Here is a 16,997-nt window from a genome sequence, read left to right as displayed (position 1 = left end):
TACACATAAATACAAGAGGATACATACAACTTGAGTCCTCAAAAGTCAAATTGTAGATGACCAACAAATAAAGGCATGTTGGATTTTAGCGGTGAAGTTCGTTTGGCAAACCACATGCATGTACAGCCTTCCACTGCAGATTGCTGTAATCATTATTATATCATTGAGTCTATGTACGCATATATTTTTTGTATCTACAGATTTATTATTAAGATATCAAATTAATTAGATCCAGAGAACTTGATGAAATTACATAACCGCATATAATTTAACAAATATATACACACAACAGTAAACAAAGAAACTGAATGTAATTAATTAATTAATCAGATCAAACGGAATTAATATTAATATTTTGGAGAGGAGGGGAAGAAATGGTTTGAGAGGAATGAAGCCTGGTCCGATGCAGTCACTTGATATAATTCATATATAAATATATCAAATCCAGTACAGAAAGATCACATGATCGGTGCTGTGAAAGATCAAAAGTGAATGCATCGAGCCAGCCAACATCCCCCACAAACACTAATCTTCTTCTTGTTGAATATGGATATCCCTAACCCTAATGGAAAAGGGAGGGTTTAATTCGTTTTGCGGAGAAAGGTATCACAACTGAAAAAGGAGGGAGGGGTGTCAATTGTAAGGATGATAGGTTGGGAATTGGAGGTGTATATTGGAGAGGGGAGGGGATGGAGAAGAGGAATAGAGAAAGGGGAATGAAGATGGACAACCCTAAAAGAGGGGGAGGGAGTGATTTATAGCAGGTACATGAGGAGGTGACTCCGCTTCATTTACTAATTTCATCACCCCAACCCATATCTAACCCGGTTATAACTAACTTTTAATATTATAATTCATGAGCTGTCGTTTGATTTGCGATGTGTACGAGATTGGAATGAGAAATAGGATTAAAAAATATGTGTTTAAAATTATATTTTATAAGGTGTCGTTTGATTCTCAATACGTACTCCTATGAGATTGAAATGGAAAATCGGGTTAAATTATCAAGTATCTGATTTAGTGTCGGAATCAATACGATTTTAAAAAGTTAAGTTATAAATTTATACAAATTTAAAAGGGTTAATTATCAAATTGGTCACTGAAGTGGGCCTAATGTATCAAGTTGGTCACTGAACTCAAAACGGTATCAAGATGGTCACTAAAGTCACCATAAATATCAAACAAGTACTTCGAAATATGAGTTCAATTAGTAAAAGTATTATTTATAAAGTTCTACACATTATTTTAAAGGTTACCACAACCAACTAAAAGCTTATGAATTTTAGTATTTAAAATAATATATTTATATTTTATCAAGTTTATTTATTATTTATTATATAGTTATTTTCTCTGTTTTAATTAAAAATAAATAATAAATAAACTTGATAAAATTTAATTATATTATCATAAATATTAGAATTCATAACCTTTTACTTGGTTTTGGTATTCAAAAATAATATGTAAAACTTTATAAATAATATTTTTACTGCTTGAACCTATATTTCAAGATACTGTTTGATATTTGTGGCCGCTTCAGTGACCATCTTGATATCGTTTTGAGTTCAGTGACCAATTTGATACATTACGCCCACTTCAGTGACCAACTAGATAATTAACCCAAATTTAAAATAAAACATTATTATCATTCTATTTTTCTTATTATTAATTAGTCTTGTATTAAATATTAATATTTAATTATTTAATAGAGACAAAAAAATTAAAATGAAATTGCTTCTCATGCCTCCATTTTACCCACCTCACCCTTGGTATCAAAAAAGGTTTGAAATTTTGTTTTTCTAAACCAAGCACCGGTTATGAATTTGGAATGGACAAAACTCATATATGATTCCAAATTCCCATGAATCAAGCGGCCTCATCATAGTCATCGACTTCCGGAAAGGTTCTCGAAGTATTTTAAAATAAAATTAACTAAATTATCTTATTTCTTAAAAGAACTAAATTATATAATTAGAAAGTATATTCAGTCCATTTTAATATGCAACTCGTGCCTGTCGCGCTTAGGTGCGGTTTACCTTGGTTCACATAATTTGCAGGCTATTGCGTGAACTCGTGGGTTTTACCCAGTGCGCACCCGAAGGGTAGCGGCTGCGGGTTCCTAAGTTAAAAAAAAAAAATTAAAAAAAATGCAACTTTCAGATTTTAAAAATAATGAATAGATTGTTATAATTTAGTCAGATCAATTTGACTCCTTGAAAACTAAAATGGACATGTAAAATGGGACGAGGAGTATCCCTTTCTAAAAAAAGAGTTCTTTGCTATTAAAGTTTAACATTTATTCCAAATTGTAAGTGACTCGTTTGTTCTTCTTTACACTAATTTGTTAGTAGAATTTATGATTGCCTCAATTACTTTTGCATCTATGAGAACATTAAAAGTAACTGTCATATATAAATATGTTAAATTCTAAAACATAAACAGGAAACTAAAAGAAAGATAATTTATTGAGGTATCAACTCGAAAAACCAAGGAAATAAATACTCCTACATAAGTACATTGCAGATGTGGAAGGTAATGATGCCTTAATGATGAGTGAGTAGGGTTTCTGTTTGTACTGAAAAGTTTTTGACAGGATCTTATTTTGACTGAATCGAAATAAATGTGTTCTAGTTGGGCTCAGTGCTCTACAGTCTGTTTTGAAGATGGTAGTAACTTTCTTTTTAACATTTAAAGAGTGCTTGCGAACTTCACCTACTATGACTGTTTTCTCAGAGCTTTTATTTCTTAAATCATAATTCCTATTTTACAAAGTATCGTATTCATGAATAATTTATAATTGTACATATTATCCTCGAAATATTTCTTGAGTTAATTTTTTTTTATCTTTCTTTCTTTTGTCTTTTCTTATCTCTAACGATAGTTCCTTATCTCTATGTTCTGCATGTTGTTTGCTTGTTTGATGACGATTTTGATGCATATCCTTACTTGTAACAACCTCTTTGGGCTCATTTAGGCAGTTTAGCATCTTTGTCATTTGGCTCTCCCATGAGCATTCATATTTTTGCAGTGTAACATATACAGTAGTGAGCACCTGAATGGCTGAATGTAGTCGTGAGCGAGTGGATGGTTTTAGGCCAGTACTCAGTTAAATATTACAATTTTTAACATAGATTTAAAGGGTGGATTTTAAAATACTTAACAATACATTCAAAAAATAAAATTATTCGACAGCGGGGTGTCAAAATTACTTCCAACGATCAAACATGAATTCAATCAAATACGAATTCCTATCAAAAAATTTCAGATTCAACTTAGTTTCGGGTTGATTCAAAATTGACATGAAAAAATCAGATTATTTTAGGATGGATTTCGGGTTATTCGACATTACCTGAAATCATGCATATATAAATTCTATGTATTATGCTTGCAGAGTTAATTCAATGAATTACACACATTTTTGAAATATCGGAGTCCAATTTTTCAGCCATTCATTATAATTTAATCCGATGTCTAATATTATTTATATTTTTTTAAATCAACAACTCACGTGTAGAACGTATTACCAGATTATACATATGGGTTGCTAATTTAAAAAATATATAAATGATATGAGATGTTGGATTAAATTACAATGAATATCGAGATATTGAACTCTAATATTATAAAATAAAAATTGTACTCCATAAGATTTAACTCCATAGTTGCAAACAATAATAAATCTCACATATGACATGTTCTTTTCATACAAAAGTAAACAAAGTCATAAAGCCCAGCACAAACACAAATTTCTTTAACACTTGATCTAGAAATAAGACCCATGACGAGTCACAAAAATGTGCAATAAAGATAACACTAGTTTACGCTGTCCTGAATAGTTTAATCTTTGTACAAAAAATTTACACGAAAACGAAAAAAAAAAAACCATTATTCATATAAACCTAGCATAAACACAAATTTCTCATAATTAGAGCTGTAACGAAAACAACAGTTTATGCTGTGACAAAAAAAAAAACAAAAAAAAAACAGTTTATGCTAAATAACCAAAGATGGATACCAAAGATAATATCCATCTGACCTCGCACAAGCACAAATATCTCATAAACAAGTGCAATGACAATAACATCATTTTAAGAAAATGAGAAACAACATTTTACACAATCTAGAGCTCTGTGCTACAAAGCTAGTTAAAATAGAAACACCTGAAACACTACCATTGTGCACGCTGAATCATGTAAATTCATACAGAAATAGCAGTCAACCAGTGCAGTTCACAATCACCAAACATATATTCATTCTCTTGAAGATATGAATTTACATAGCAAGATCCAAAGATCCAATCATTTGAGCAACAGGCGATTAAAGTACTCAGCAAAACAAACAACGAATTACTTCAACTAATCCTTTCCCCTCTCAGACACAGATATCTTCATTTAAAAAAGCAAAAGAAAAACCAACCCCAACTCCCTTAGTACCATCATATCAGTTGTCTACAAAGCATCTCACAAGCTTATTCCAGCTCACAGCACAAACCAGGTGAAAGTATTTGCTTGAACAACATATAACTCGCAAGAGAGAAAGAATGATTATCCCTTAACTGTTTATAACAAGGCACAAAAAAGTGCTCTATTACGTACATGTCTCAGACTCAATGAGCTTCAAAATTACAAGCTGCAAATACAAACAAGTAATGTGTAACCATGGATATAAACAAAATAACACATTAAGTTGATGTTAAACACTAAGCAGAATCATCAGCCGTCTTGGGTTCTTCTTTTGCTTTCGCAGCGGAGGGTGATGGAGTTCCTTCCTGTCCCATTTCAGCTTTTAGATCATTGATGCTCTGCTCTAATTCATCTATCCGGGTGCCCATCTCATCGAGTGCTTCTTAGTCAAAGAAACAAGAATGTGATAGCAACTCTAAATTTTAAACCAACGTTATATTTCAAGAAAAAGAAATGTTTCTATGGAAGAATCTGAATGTGTACACATTATAAATCAAGAAAAAGAAATCTGAACACATGTCGGGGCCCATGAACACACAAAATATTTAAAGTAATTGTTGAAATGGATTGCCATCATGGTAAATAAATAATGTAAATATATTATGTTAAAGGAAACACCCTCTCTACTCCTGGTAGTAAGGTTAAGGTTTGCATACATCTAATCACCCTACTTAATGTTTTCCTAGTAGGACACATTAGGTACTTTTTGTTTGGTTTAATTTTATGTTACAACTTACAAAGTATACCATATGCACGATCTCAGTTCCACATCCCCCCCCCCCCCCCCCCCCAAATGCTTCCTTATATTATGCTGTAGAACCGTTCAAATGTATGATATCAAATTATGCACTGTTAAAAATATCCAGTACAAGAATACTGAGGTACATGTGTCATTTGTGCAGTTGCAGGGATGCAGTCTTTTAACTACAATAAGAGGCTATATAGCTGAAAAGGAAATGTCATATCACAAGTTTAGGTTTCGGCATTTCACACACGAAAAAGTATTTTCAGCAAAAGCAAATAGAAAGGATATTCTTCGAAATAATGGAGTCCGACATTGTCTGGAACCTGCTTTGCTGAAATTACAAAAACCAAAAAAAAAACACAACTTAGTTTAAAATTTTAACGGCTCCTAAATATTGGAACTCCAAAACATGTAGAGCATAATGTATACCATCTGCTGGAGAAGATTTTGCACCTGAAATCAAATAAACAGAAGTTCAGGACAACTGCCAGGTCATATCCTTATATATTTAGAGATGTTTCACCTCCAACCAACCAGATGTACTTCACTAAACAAATATCAAAAGCATATATATGAGGAACTATGTATACAGAACTCACAAATACAGTCATATCAGCAGTGCTCTGCTTCGTATCATCTGCATCACTTCCATCCTGCCGGGTAGATCAAGTCAATAAAGATTGAAATATTATAGGTCAGAGAATAAAGTTAATTTAAGAACTTAAAGCATACTTCATACATATCCACTTTTTCTAAAAGGGTGATGAGATTTGTAATATTAATAATAAGATAGAGTTGGTTTTGAACATAAAAGTAAACAAAAACTAGAAAAATCCAATCAGTAGAAAACCCTTGAACATCAGTGGCTTTTTGTTGTCGTAAAAGGTCATGAAGTCTACATCACCCTGTCAATCCAGATCCATGGCTCCAAATTTATTATTTTCAAATTTGCCAACATCCATTCTAAAGATTTCACCTCCATGAACTTGGTTCCAAATTGCCTTCTTTGTAACATTGATAGAGTCTCTCTTTTAACCTCTATGACCACTAAGTTGTTTCACTCCACAGATGTTTATGAGAAAAATTAAATCTTAAACCTTTGGATCTTCGACACAACTTCCACTAAGCATTATATGAACCTATAGTCTCATTAATATACTGACTATTCTCTTAAAGAAAGGATAAAAATTCTTCTCACACTCTCACCTGAAATCACAAGCCTTTAACCGAGGGTTAAGCATCAAATTGACCACTATATAATTAGCAAAGTTTCAAATTTGTCACTGATAAAATTGGAGTCTCGAATGGCCACTTCCAAGCAGGTGGGTCTCAAACTAGCCACTTTTTAAGTATGTCATAAACTAACAAAATCTCAAATTTATCACCGAAAATCAGCAATTTTGTGTGGCAAATGCCAAATGGCCAATTTGAGACTCCGAATTTGTGAATGGTAAATTTAAAACTTTGCTAATTATATAGTGACCAATTTGATACTTAATCCCTTTAACTAATTATTTCCAGATCAGGAACAATGCTTCTCACTCACTATCAATAAACTTGCAGACTCCATGATCAAGAAAATACAAATCTGTAAAAGATACCATCCTTCCACACATTTCAGTAATGACCAACCTCATCCACATACATTTTAACATTACACATTACCATATCAAAACATATCAAATACGAAGACAAGGGTGAACAAACTGGACATTAACAAATAAAACCTCAAACTCGGGCAAGTGTCTTAATACCTAAATCACACTCCCTCTCTTCCAATATCTAGACCACTTGAAAATTTTACAGGCGGAAATGCAAATTTCGACAATTAATCTCCAAACCTAAAGGCATAATATAATCCGGACAACACAAAATAAAGCACCATGTAGCAAGGAAACAGTCGAAAACACCAAATCTGATGCTCCAAAAAGCATTAAAAAACATACATAACATATATAACAGGTATACAAAGTTAAATTAACATGAAACGGGTGTAATTATGTACACTGAGGAACCCTAATTGAAATGCACGATAAAATTGAGATGTAAATTACCATTTTTCTGTAGTTGGGAGCTTCTAGGGTTTGGAAAGCCAAGGATTGGAGACCTCTGCACGGATTGGATTGTGATGATTTTATTCGATTTGTGATTCATATGTTGCCGTATTTTTATGCTCTCCTTTTAAGCTAAGTGCATTATTTTTCTATGTAATTTTAATTCTATCAATATGATTTATTCGTTTTTTTCACTCATTAGTATGATTCTTTTTAATTTTAAAACACATGGGTCCTATAAACACATGTATTACATGTGAATTTCATAGTTTCCTTAAAATATTAAGTCATTGATGGATCGGTTTTTGAAAAAATTAAAATATGTTTTATGTAATTATAAATTCTTTTATTTGACTGATGTCTTAATTATCATTAAAGTTCAGATAAACTTGAAATAATATGTTAATTGTTATAATATTATTTTAATAATATTATGTAATTAGAGATTCTATGAAGTATGTTAGCCAAATTTATTCGGTTGGAAGATAATATTAAAAATAATCTTATAATAAAAATTAGTAATAATACAGGTAATACTGGAGGTAGTATTTTAATAACATAAATATCGTTAGAATTTGTCTAAAAACATCAAATCAATCTTGGGAAATTACTTGTAATTAATCATTTATGCACAGTTTTATAGTATCTAAACATATTTTCTCAGTCCAAATAACGATATTAATGGGGACACGATATCCACTTTAATACTATTATAATCGTTATATAATTTATGTTTAAATTTTTGTTTAAAAAAAATTAAATATAAATTATAAAGTTATAATTTATAAGAACTTATGAAAAATAAAAATATAGAAATAAGTAGGATGAAACGATATGTATCATATTTTGTTTATTTTTTTTGATTACACTATAATTATACCCTGGGAAGCCGGCATAATGAATAGAGTAATTCCAGAAATATATTGTCTTTCGATGTCCGGTTCTTTTTGAAGGGAGTGAAGAGTATGGGCCTCTGTAACGACCCAGTATAATATAAATGATGAAAATAAAAAATGGTTGTAGGCATGATAACAAACTCGAAGATCAGAAATAAGTGAGAATTTAGGAGAATTACACACATTGTACAAAGACATTAGAGAAAAGGATGAAAAGCGATGGTTACATTTTGATGTTAAATTTGGTGATGATGGTCGTTTTGGTTAAGAAGAGTGAAGGGGTGTGGCTGAGCTTACATGCGGTTGGAAGCAAGTGTGTTTCCGAGGAAATTCATGGCAACGTTGTTTGTTTAGGCGATTACATGGTTGAGGATCCTCAGGGTTCCCATCCTACTATCTCTGTCCGGGTACCGTTAAACAGACGGGTCGCGCTCAATGGCGAACATTTTCACACAGAGAGGAGTGAGATCACGTGTGAAATGTTTTTGCATGAGCGCGAGCCTGTGTATATATTTACTCTATTTTATGAACTGGGCTTCTTTTGTTTGATTGATTGTGTAGGGTTGGGGGTTTATGTGTTAAAATTCATGCAGGAAATTAATTCCATACATTACAAGTGGACCTTTTACATATGAATTAAGTTATTACTTCCTAGTGTTCCAACAAACAAGTACAAGCCATTCTAGCTACTTGGTTTCTTCTTAAATTTTAAACATTTAGTGATTGGATATATAATTATATAATTATAAGGAGTAGGTTTGTTTGTTTTGTTTCTCTATGATTGTCTAGTAGTAGTAGTATTTAGATGCTCGACACTATAGAAACTTTAAATGAAATATATATATTAAGATCTAGGGATGGAAAATTGGAGGCTTTGTCATTCTGGATAGTTTTAATCAAGTAACTAGTCTAGTATTGTAGTGGCTGGCCGAGGCAAGCTTGGGTTTGATATTTTTTGATTGAGGCATTGCTTGCTCCCATCTATCAAAAGCTTCTTTTGCCAGGACACTTCGTAGATTAAATTAGACTTCCTCTGTCTAATCACACTAAAAGAGGTCTAATGGTGTAATCTTAATTTTGAATGTACTTGTATATTTATGTCCCTCACTCCCTCTGCAATGTCAAAAATAAGATATGAGGAAAGGGATAGAGAGGGAAGAATTATAATAGGGGCCAGCTATGATCCCCGAGTGTCATTGGGTTTACATGTATACTTTCTTGATGAGGTAATGGGCATACACATGTTACTGTGTTTCTTCTTCTTCACTGAATAAACTACATTTGTAGTCTTATAAAACCTGTATGATGAGTATTGCTCCACACCAGAATCATTGACTATGGATCTCTTTTTTTCCTGGCAAGTAATATGACTAACTCAGTTCTTGTTCCTTGGTTATTTGATAAGTTTCCAGCTTCTCCTCTTTAGGCTAAGGATTTAATAACCAGATGTTGTATCTTTCTTTCTATGCTAATGTATTTAAATATATTTCTAAATTCTAAATTTTTGGTATCGGTCATTAGCTGACTTGAATAGTAAGTTAGTTACGTTTGATTGTAATGACAAGTGCAAGGTGATTTATTGGCCTCAGGTTTATGTAGTTGTTTGCACTTTACGGTCAACTTACACTGTGGTGGCTATCCACTATCCAGTGTGTTTATCTTTGTCATGCTGCTAGTTACTTTAGCTGATTTATGCAATAAGAAAGATGCAACCTTATTGACGCGTGATTAATGTAACTTTGCAAATTGAATCATAAAATGAATGGAAGTAGAAATGAAAGTTTTTCATCTGCATATGCTAAATATTTGGTGCCATAGTAGTTTAAATGGGCTGACCAGTGAATATCACCTAAATTATTGAACCTTAAGAAAGATATGATGAACATAGTGTAAAAGATTTAGGTATGCTTGACTGCCTATGATTTTCTGATCTATAAATCAGTCTGTTGGAATGAACAAAACAAAATATCCATTGTTGTGGGCCTTGTGGCTGTTTGGCTTTATAACTAAAAATTGTTTCCTGTTTCTAAAACATAAGAACAATTTTCTGAAAACAGATGCGGTGTTTGGTCAAAACAGTTTTCAGACCCTATATAACTAGAAAACAGTTTTTAGAAACAGAAGACAGGAAACGTGATAATGTTGTTTCTAAAACTGGAAAACAAAATACACAGCTAAACAGCACCTTAATATCTTTTTCCGCAACAATGTGCATGATCACAGTATTTTTGTAGTCCTCTTCTATCTATGTAATTGAGTCTAAAATTTACTTTCAGGTTTCATCACCTTACGGGACCACTATTCACAGCAGAGAGAATGTGACACATGGTCAATTTGCATTTACCACAAGCGAGGCTGGTCTATACCTCACATGTTTCTGGACAAATCACCCCGGAGAGTTAAGTGTCAACTTGGACTGGAGAATTGGAATAGCTGCAAAGGATTGGGACTTGATTGCCAAAAGAGAAAAGATTGAGGTATATCATATAAGAATATACACTTTGACCTAGCTCAGAACTCAGAAGGAGCAGGGGCTATATCCCCACTTACTTTTCAATTTTAAGCAGAAATATATTCTCATGACCTTTCAGAATTTCATTTCAAAAAAAACAAAGAAAAAAAAAAAAGGAAGGCCAAATAATATAATAAATGAACTATTGATAGTACACATGAATCAGAATGATTTTGGACAAAGATATATAATTAAGAAACATATTAATTAAAAATTGATACATTTAGTTATTTCATATATTGGGATCAGTATAATGAATTCCGTTGATTTAGAAGATATCATTGAAGGTAAAAAAAATGGCACTTCAATAAGTCTTTGCAACAATAACTTAATTGTATTTGTTGCAAACTTCTTTAATTTAAGGTTACCTGTATTTTATGAGTAGCCTTAGTAAATGAAACTTCAGGGTGCCCCTTCATATTTTTAATATGTATGTATGCAGATACTTAATTGTTTCCTAGTTATTGGTTCAGAAGAGCAAAATTGTCACATTGTGCTAGGCATTTAACAATTAACTCGTCACTTGCATTATATGTGAAAGAATGATAGTGCCATAACATTAGATGGAGTGTGAGAACAAAGCATAATGACATCTCTAAAAATGCTGTTATGATCATCATGGAAAACAAAATACTAAGATGTTGGTTTTTTTATTTGAAAGTCCTCAGAACGTGTTCCTTAATTGAAAGAAACATAATATTTCTTAAAATGTTTTCTATCTCTATGAAATTGGAATTGAAGTGAAACATATATCTTAGCTGGTACAGTGTATCCATTTTGATTTATCATCATCAAAAGATTAACAGCAGTACAGGTCAATTTTCTGATTTTAGATACCCTGGCATTATTAAAATTTAAATGATTTCTTATTTTGATTATCTGGACAAATTGTACTTGTATTTTGTGTTTAAAAGGCTTTGTTGTATGAATTGTTAAGATAAACATGTAGATGAAAATGATTACTTGCTTTGAAGTTAGCAAGACCTTTGCAGCGGCCCGTTAATATGTTTCTACACTCTTTTCTGTGTTCTGATGGTCACCTTGTGTAGGGTGTTGAACTTGAATTGAGAAAGCTTGAAGCAGCAGTGGAGGCCATCCATGAAAATATATTTGACTTGAAACGCAGGTGTGTCATTGTGATCCGTGATGCATTTTCTCATCTTCATATTCACGTTTAAAAATGACATTATAATTTCCACCAAGTTCCTGTTACTAATTAATTACTTGGATTATATTTCCATGACCTGCAGAGAGTCTGAGATGAGAATAGTGAACGAAGTCACAAATTCTAGAGTAGCATGGTACAGTTTCATGTCCTTGAGTGTGTGCATTGTGGTTTCTGCATTACAGATAACACACTTGAAGCGTTTTTTTCAAAAGAAGAAGCTAATCTAGCTAGTTCCACTTAGTTATGATGTGTAGCAGACTAGGAGCTGATTATATTGTAAAATCTTTTTACCATAAATATGCTGAAGGCACATTTTGCACTATTAGTATCACCTGCACATTACTATTGAAATAATGACAGCTTTATCTCTAACATATAAATGTATATATAATGACAAACTGACTGGAATGTGTTATGTTCAACATACTGCTCCACACTGTTCACTTTTTTGTGCGAACTTTAAACCAAGGTTAGTAATTGTTCACCTCTGTTACTCGTGATTTCCAACATTTTACTACATTGGCGGTCCGGCAGATCACCAAACTCAATAAATTATTTGCTCCAGAGAGCTTCTTCAGTGTAGCTGATACATTCAGACCTAGGAAGAACTCAATAATGGTGTAATCCAGAAAACAGGACCAGGTAAAGAGACAATCATGGGTGGTTCTTCCTTTGGTTCTGTGTTGATAACAGATGGACAACCCTTCTCTTTGGTGCTCACTGGATCTTCGGAAAGAACTGTAATATATGTATGGGACAAAATAGTAACCTTGATGAGATGATTTACCAGATTAAGGCTCATGTTGGAGATCAAATCATATGTAACTAATTTGAGAACAAACCAGAAATATCTAGAAAATAAAAAATGGTTGATTTTACTTTAAATATCATCCTGATTATGGTAATCATGGAGTACAATTAGGAACTTTGACAGTTAGAACAACAAATTACAGGATTAGGATAAATGAATGATTTCCATCTGAAGGGTTCTAATGTTTGTTTATTCTATCGATATAATCTTGTGGTTCATGTATCTGAACCTACAAATCTCTTCAAAAAAGTCATCTGCACTGCTGTGGTTGCTCTTCATCTGAAGAATTTTTATGGTCATCTTCTTAAGATTCTTTCCATACTTGACTAAGGACTCGAGAGTGCTCATTTTCTGTTCAGCATTAAGTGGCGATCTGATTGTGACCGTCACCTCCTCTAAGCAAGGAATCACAAAGCTTGAATCAATCTGGAAATAGATGAACAAGATGATTAATTATATCATGATAGTTCCACAAATAATTATTAAATATTGTTAATACAAACACCAGTATCTGGGTATTACATGTCTTAGGCTGTTCTTCTGGCAAAGAGCTGCAAACATCGCACCATGAATGTCAAACTTCTGCAACTTCTGATGATTACTGAAGAATTCAACAAAATCAGTCTCCGGAAAAGGAAGAAGGGCCTCAAAATCACCAGTGAATTCCACCTTCATGTAAAGATATTTCACTTCACTTGCCAGTTTAAGAATTTTACTGACTGCATCCCAGCACCATTGCACCCCTCTGATGGATAAGGATTCAAGGGCCGAAAGTTTTCCAAAGTCAACCATGTAAACTCTCCCTGTAGGCACCAATTTGTAAAATTATTAAAGTACGACCATAATCAAGCATGACCATCATGCTATGTTGAAGTTAAAGCAGATGGCAGTTTAATTCCAAATCAAATTAAAGGTCAGCGAAATCGTACCAGAATTGTTGGCAATAGAGAGAGTCCTCAAACATTTTGTCTCAGGAACCTGGAGCCAGCCACAACCTTGTACCTGAAGGGATTCAAGTGTGGGAGAGGTAACAGAAAGTGAACAGTCACCCAAGCCACAAAAATCAAGCTTGCATTGCTGTAGCTGTGGAAGCTCGATTGGGACAGACCTCAATCCCTCACAACCAAGTAAAGAAAGGTGGGTCAAGTTGGGACATGCCTTGAGTGCATGTGCCAATGCAGGGTCCTCCAATTTTGCACCAACAATTTCAAGATTCCTCAGCTTTAGAAAATAATCCCAATTTGGGGGATGTATCATTAAAACACCCCAAAGCCTCAGTGATTCCACGTTGGATGCAGCCCTTAAACAATCCAACTTTGAGGGGGATTTAGTACAGGCTTGGTGGTCACCAAGATTGTCCATCCGAAGCTCAAGATTCCTTAAAAATGATCCTTGTACCGATAGCCATGATGCAAGGCCGACACTTGTGAAAGGGCAATAAACAACAAGCGTCTCTAAACGACAAATTGAGGACACCATCTGCCTTATGATGCAATCAGGTGTGTCTCCTGTAAGGTTATCAAAAATGTTTCGAGGGAAGTAAAGGCTCTTAAGATACGGCATTGAGTCCTTCCATCTCTTCGAGACACAGTTAGAAAACGCCACATCCTTGGCATTGTTCATGTACGATACAATGTATTGGACAAGAGCTTCAGGAAGGTCATCCATTATCTCTGAAAAATTATCAAACAGTTTATCGTCTGTTAACTAAGAGCAATTTCAGCATTTGTGGCAGTAAAATACATCAAAATTCATATACTCAAAATCGAAAAACCAACCATATACTAATATCACATTACACACTACAAACAAGTGAATTTGGCAATTAAATTCAAACACACTGTAGTTATTAATCACTTAATGCCCATTTTGAAAGCAATTACTCAACTGGGCTTGCTAATTATTGGCTGAACAGGGTTAATTAGAGAAATCAAAATTACATACACGCAGATAATTCAAATGAGTTGGCAGACAATTATACAAAAATACAACAAACCCAGGTTACAAATTAACTTGAATGCAAAACCCAGATGATTAACACAATATACTGAATCATCAAACAAAAATGTCAAGAACCCAGATTAGAATGAATAGAATTAGAGCAAGAAAACAAATACCCAGAAGCTGTAAATTATAAATGAGCTTGCGTACTTACAGAATGAGAGAGGATTATACAAAGAAGCTTGAGCGTTATTCAGTCAGTGAGCAATGGGAAAAGATTATGAGCAAGAGGAGGCATTTTATCTTTCTCAGATTTGGCGTGGGGGCGGGCTTGTAAAATGTGTTTTCAAATTTTGAACATTTTTAAATTTTGGACCGTTCGGTACTGCATTTCTCTAATTTTATGTATTTCAGTTTGAAACTTTGGAGCGTAGATTTCGATGCGCCTTCTGGTTTCAGATCCGAGAGTGGAGTGTAATACTCCTGTAATTCCAGTTTTTTATATTTTATATTTTGCGATTGTATAAAGTTGTCATGCACAAAATTTCTGTTTTTTATTAGTTATTATTTTTGCTTTAAATTATTATCTAATAAAGTTTTTCAAACAAAAACAGTAAAATTTTAATTTGAAAGTTAATAATATTTATCATGCAATCGAATTATTAAATATATATAATAAAAGCCAAAATATTATATAAAATATAGAAAAATATTATTGTTATCGTTCTGATATAAGCTTTTTTAGTGTTATTATGCTTATGATTTGTCATTCAAAATAAAACGTCATTACTCAAATGCTAAGTAAGTGTTTATTAGACTCTTATTAAATACTCCGTAAGCAAAGATAAAAATATGACTAAATAAATAGAGGTAGGTTCTATGAAGTCCACATTTACCAATCATAAATTTTTTTTAATTTAATCATGAACAATATCTTTAATCACCTAAATTTATATATAATTTGTCATTTATAAGTAATTTTAAACATAATTATTAATAAATCATTAACATCTTATAAGAAGCTGAGAATGATAGTTTTGTTTCAGGAATTCTAATTTGTTTACAAATAGTTTAATCATTTATAAATTATAATTTATTTTTCAGTTCTAATCCACTTGATTACTTAAGTGAAAGACATTGTTTTTGACCTTTAACCAAACGACCTCTAATTCTTACTAAGATGGACTAACTCCCCAAGCCGTTGAAAAAAAAAGCTTTTGGGGCAAGAGTTTACGTGCCGCTACTCTTTAACAAAAAATTGGAACTACGGGCGAACCTTGACACCTTTCAAAAGCCGATTGCCAGTAGACGATACAAACAACAAAGCTTTGGAAATTTTAATTAATAAAAAGAAAGTGAGTGGAGTGGAGTGACAAAAACTTCACCCAAACTCTCAAAGCCCTCACTTTCTTTGTTATCTGTCCACTTCTTTACATGGTCTCTTTCACCTTTGCTTCTCCTCGACGTTGGCTTGACAAATTTCCATATTTTAAATTTAACAACTCTTTTGCTTTTCTGTACTCTTTTGCGACTTTTAAAGTGTTTAAACTTATCATGTTTTCTAAACTAAAATTTATTTATGTAAAGATATTATGTTGGTATATATGTTCTAACAAAATATTTATTTTTTATAAAATATTGAAAGACCTAATCAATATTTATTATCAAAAATACATAAATGTTTACCATTTTGTAAAATATAATTATGTTTTGCTAAAAATTATTTTGGCGAACAACCTCTTTATAAATTCACTGTGCATTGGTCATGAAAAAGTAAATGACATGTTTAACTAATTCGTGCAATAGATTGATTTGGTTGGAAAATTACTAATTAAGAAATGTTATTTTTTTTAGTTCCGAATTCAGTTTTGTATTGACCAGTAACCTGTAAGCACAAATTGTTGATCTCTATCCGCGTGACAAAAACTATCAAATTAAGTGTCTGTTTGTATGGATTTAAAACCCGACCTTTAAGTCATCATTTGCTTTAAATGGAAAAATATCTTTTTCTGTTATAAATCAGAAATCGGCTTAAAATTATAAATAAATCTGAATTTATTTTGAGGTATTTTTTTTTAGTTATTAATTTTTTTGATAAAAACTACTCCCAAATCATAAATTACTCATAAATCACTTTTATTTTTATTATTATAATTTTAATAAGTCATAATTCATTAAAAAATCAAAATTACTCAAACAAACATTTTAAACTCTCAGTTTATCAAATAAATCACGTTAAGTTATAAGTTATAATTTAAGTCAAACGGGCTGTCGGGATGTGTGTAAGATAAATATAGTTTGAAATGAGCTATACTAATGTAGAATAAAAATAACAAAAGTTATTAAAAATATTTCTATTTCATATATACTATTTGATAAAATTACTATTTATATTAAATTTTACTAATAA

General features: G+C 32.3%; 3 protein-coding genes across 3 annotated transcripts; 1 reads left to right on the top strand and 2 right to left on the bottom strand.

The window, feature by feature from the left end:
• Positions 1–4,529: 4,529 nt before the first annotated feature.
• LOC108216368 (heat shock factor-binding protein) lies at positions 4,530–7,412 on the bottom strand. Its single transcript, XM_017389120.2, has 5 exons — positions 7,260–7,412; positions 5,805–5,858; positions 5,635–5,658; positions 5,494–5,536; positions 4,530–4,836 (listed from the first exon to the last, which is right to left on the bottom strand). The coding sequence occupies exons 1-5, from the start codon at positions 7,260–7,262 to the stop codon at positions 4,697–4,699; spliced, it is 264 nt and encodes an 87-aa protein (XP_017244609.1). The 5' UTR covers positions 7,263–7,412; the 3' UTR covers positions 4,530–4,696.
• Positions 7,413–8,213: 801 nt separating this feature from the next.
• On the top strand, positions 8,214–12,585 carry LOC108218193 (transmembrane emp24 domain-containing protein p24delta3-like). The gene is made up of 4 exons (XM_017391109.2): positions 8,214–8,562; positions 10,432–10,632; positions 11,717–11,793; positions 11,918–12,585. The coding sequence occupies exons 1-4, from the start codon at positions 8,365–8,367 to the stop codon at positions 12,060–12,062; spliced, it is 621 nt and encodes a 206-aa protein (XP_017246598.1). The 5' UTR covers positions 8,214–8,364; the 3' UTR covers positions 12,063–12,585.
• A 102-nt stretch (positions 12,586–12,687) lies between these two features.
• LOC108217740 (F-box protein At1g10780) lies at positions 12,688–14,990 on the bottom strand. Its single transcript, XM_017390620.2, has 4 exons — positions 14,802–14,990; positions 13,576–14,319; positions 13,169–13,449; positions 12,688–13,072 (listed from the first exon to the last, which is right to left on the bottom strand). Exons 2-4 carry the CDS (start codon positions 14,312–14,314, stop codon positions 12,836–12,838), a joined length of 1,257 nt encoding a protein of 418 aa, XP_017246109.1. The 5' UTR covers positions 14,315–14,319; positions 14,802–14,990; the 3' UTR covers positions 12,688–12,835.
• Between the last annotated feature and the right edge of the window lie 2,007 nt (positions 14,991–16,997).

The sequence above is a fragment of the Daucus carota genome, chromosome 4, assembly GCF_001625215.2.
Source record: "Daucus carota subsp. sativus chromosome 4, DH1 v3.0, whole genome shotgun sequence".
Classification (NCBI taxonomy): Eukaryota; Viridiplantae; Streptophyta; class Magnoliopsida; order Apiales; family Apiaceae; genus Daucus; species Daucus carota.
This window is presented reverse-complemented; position numbering and strand designations above follow the sequence as displayed.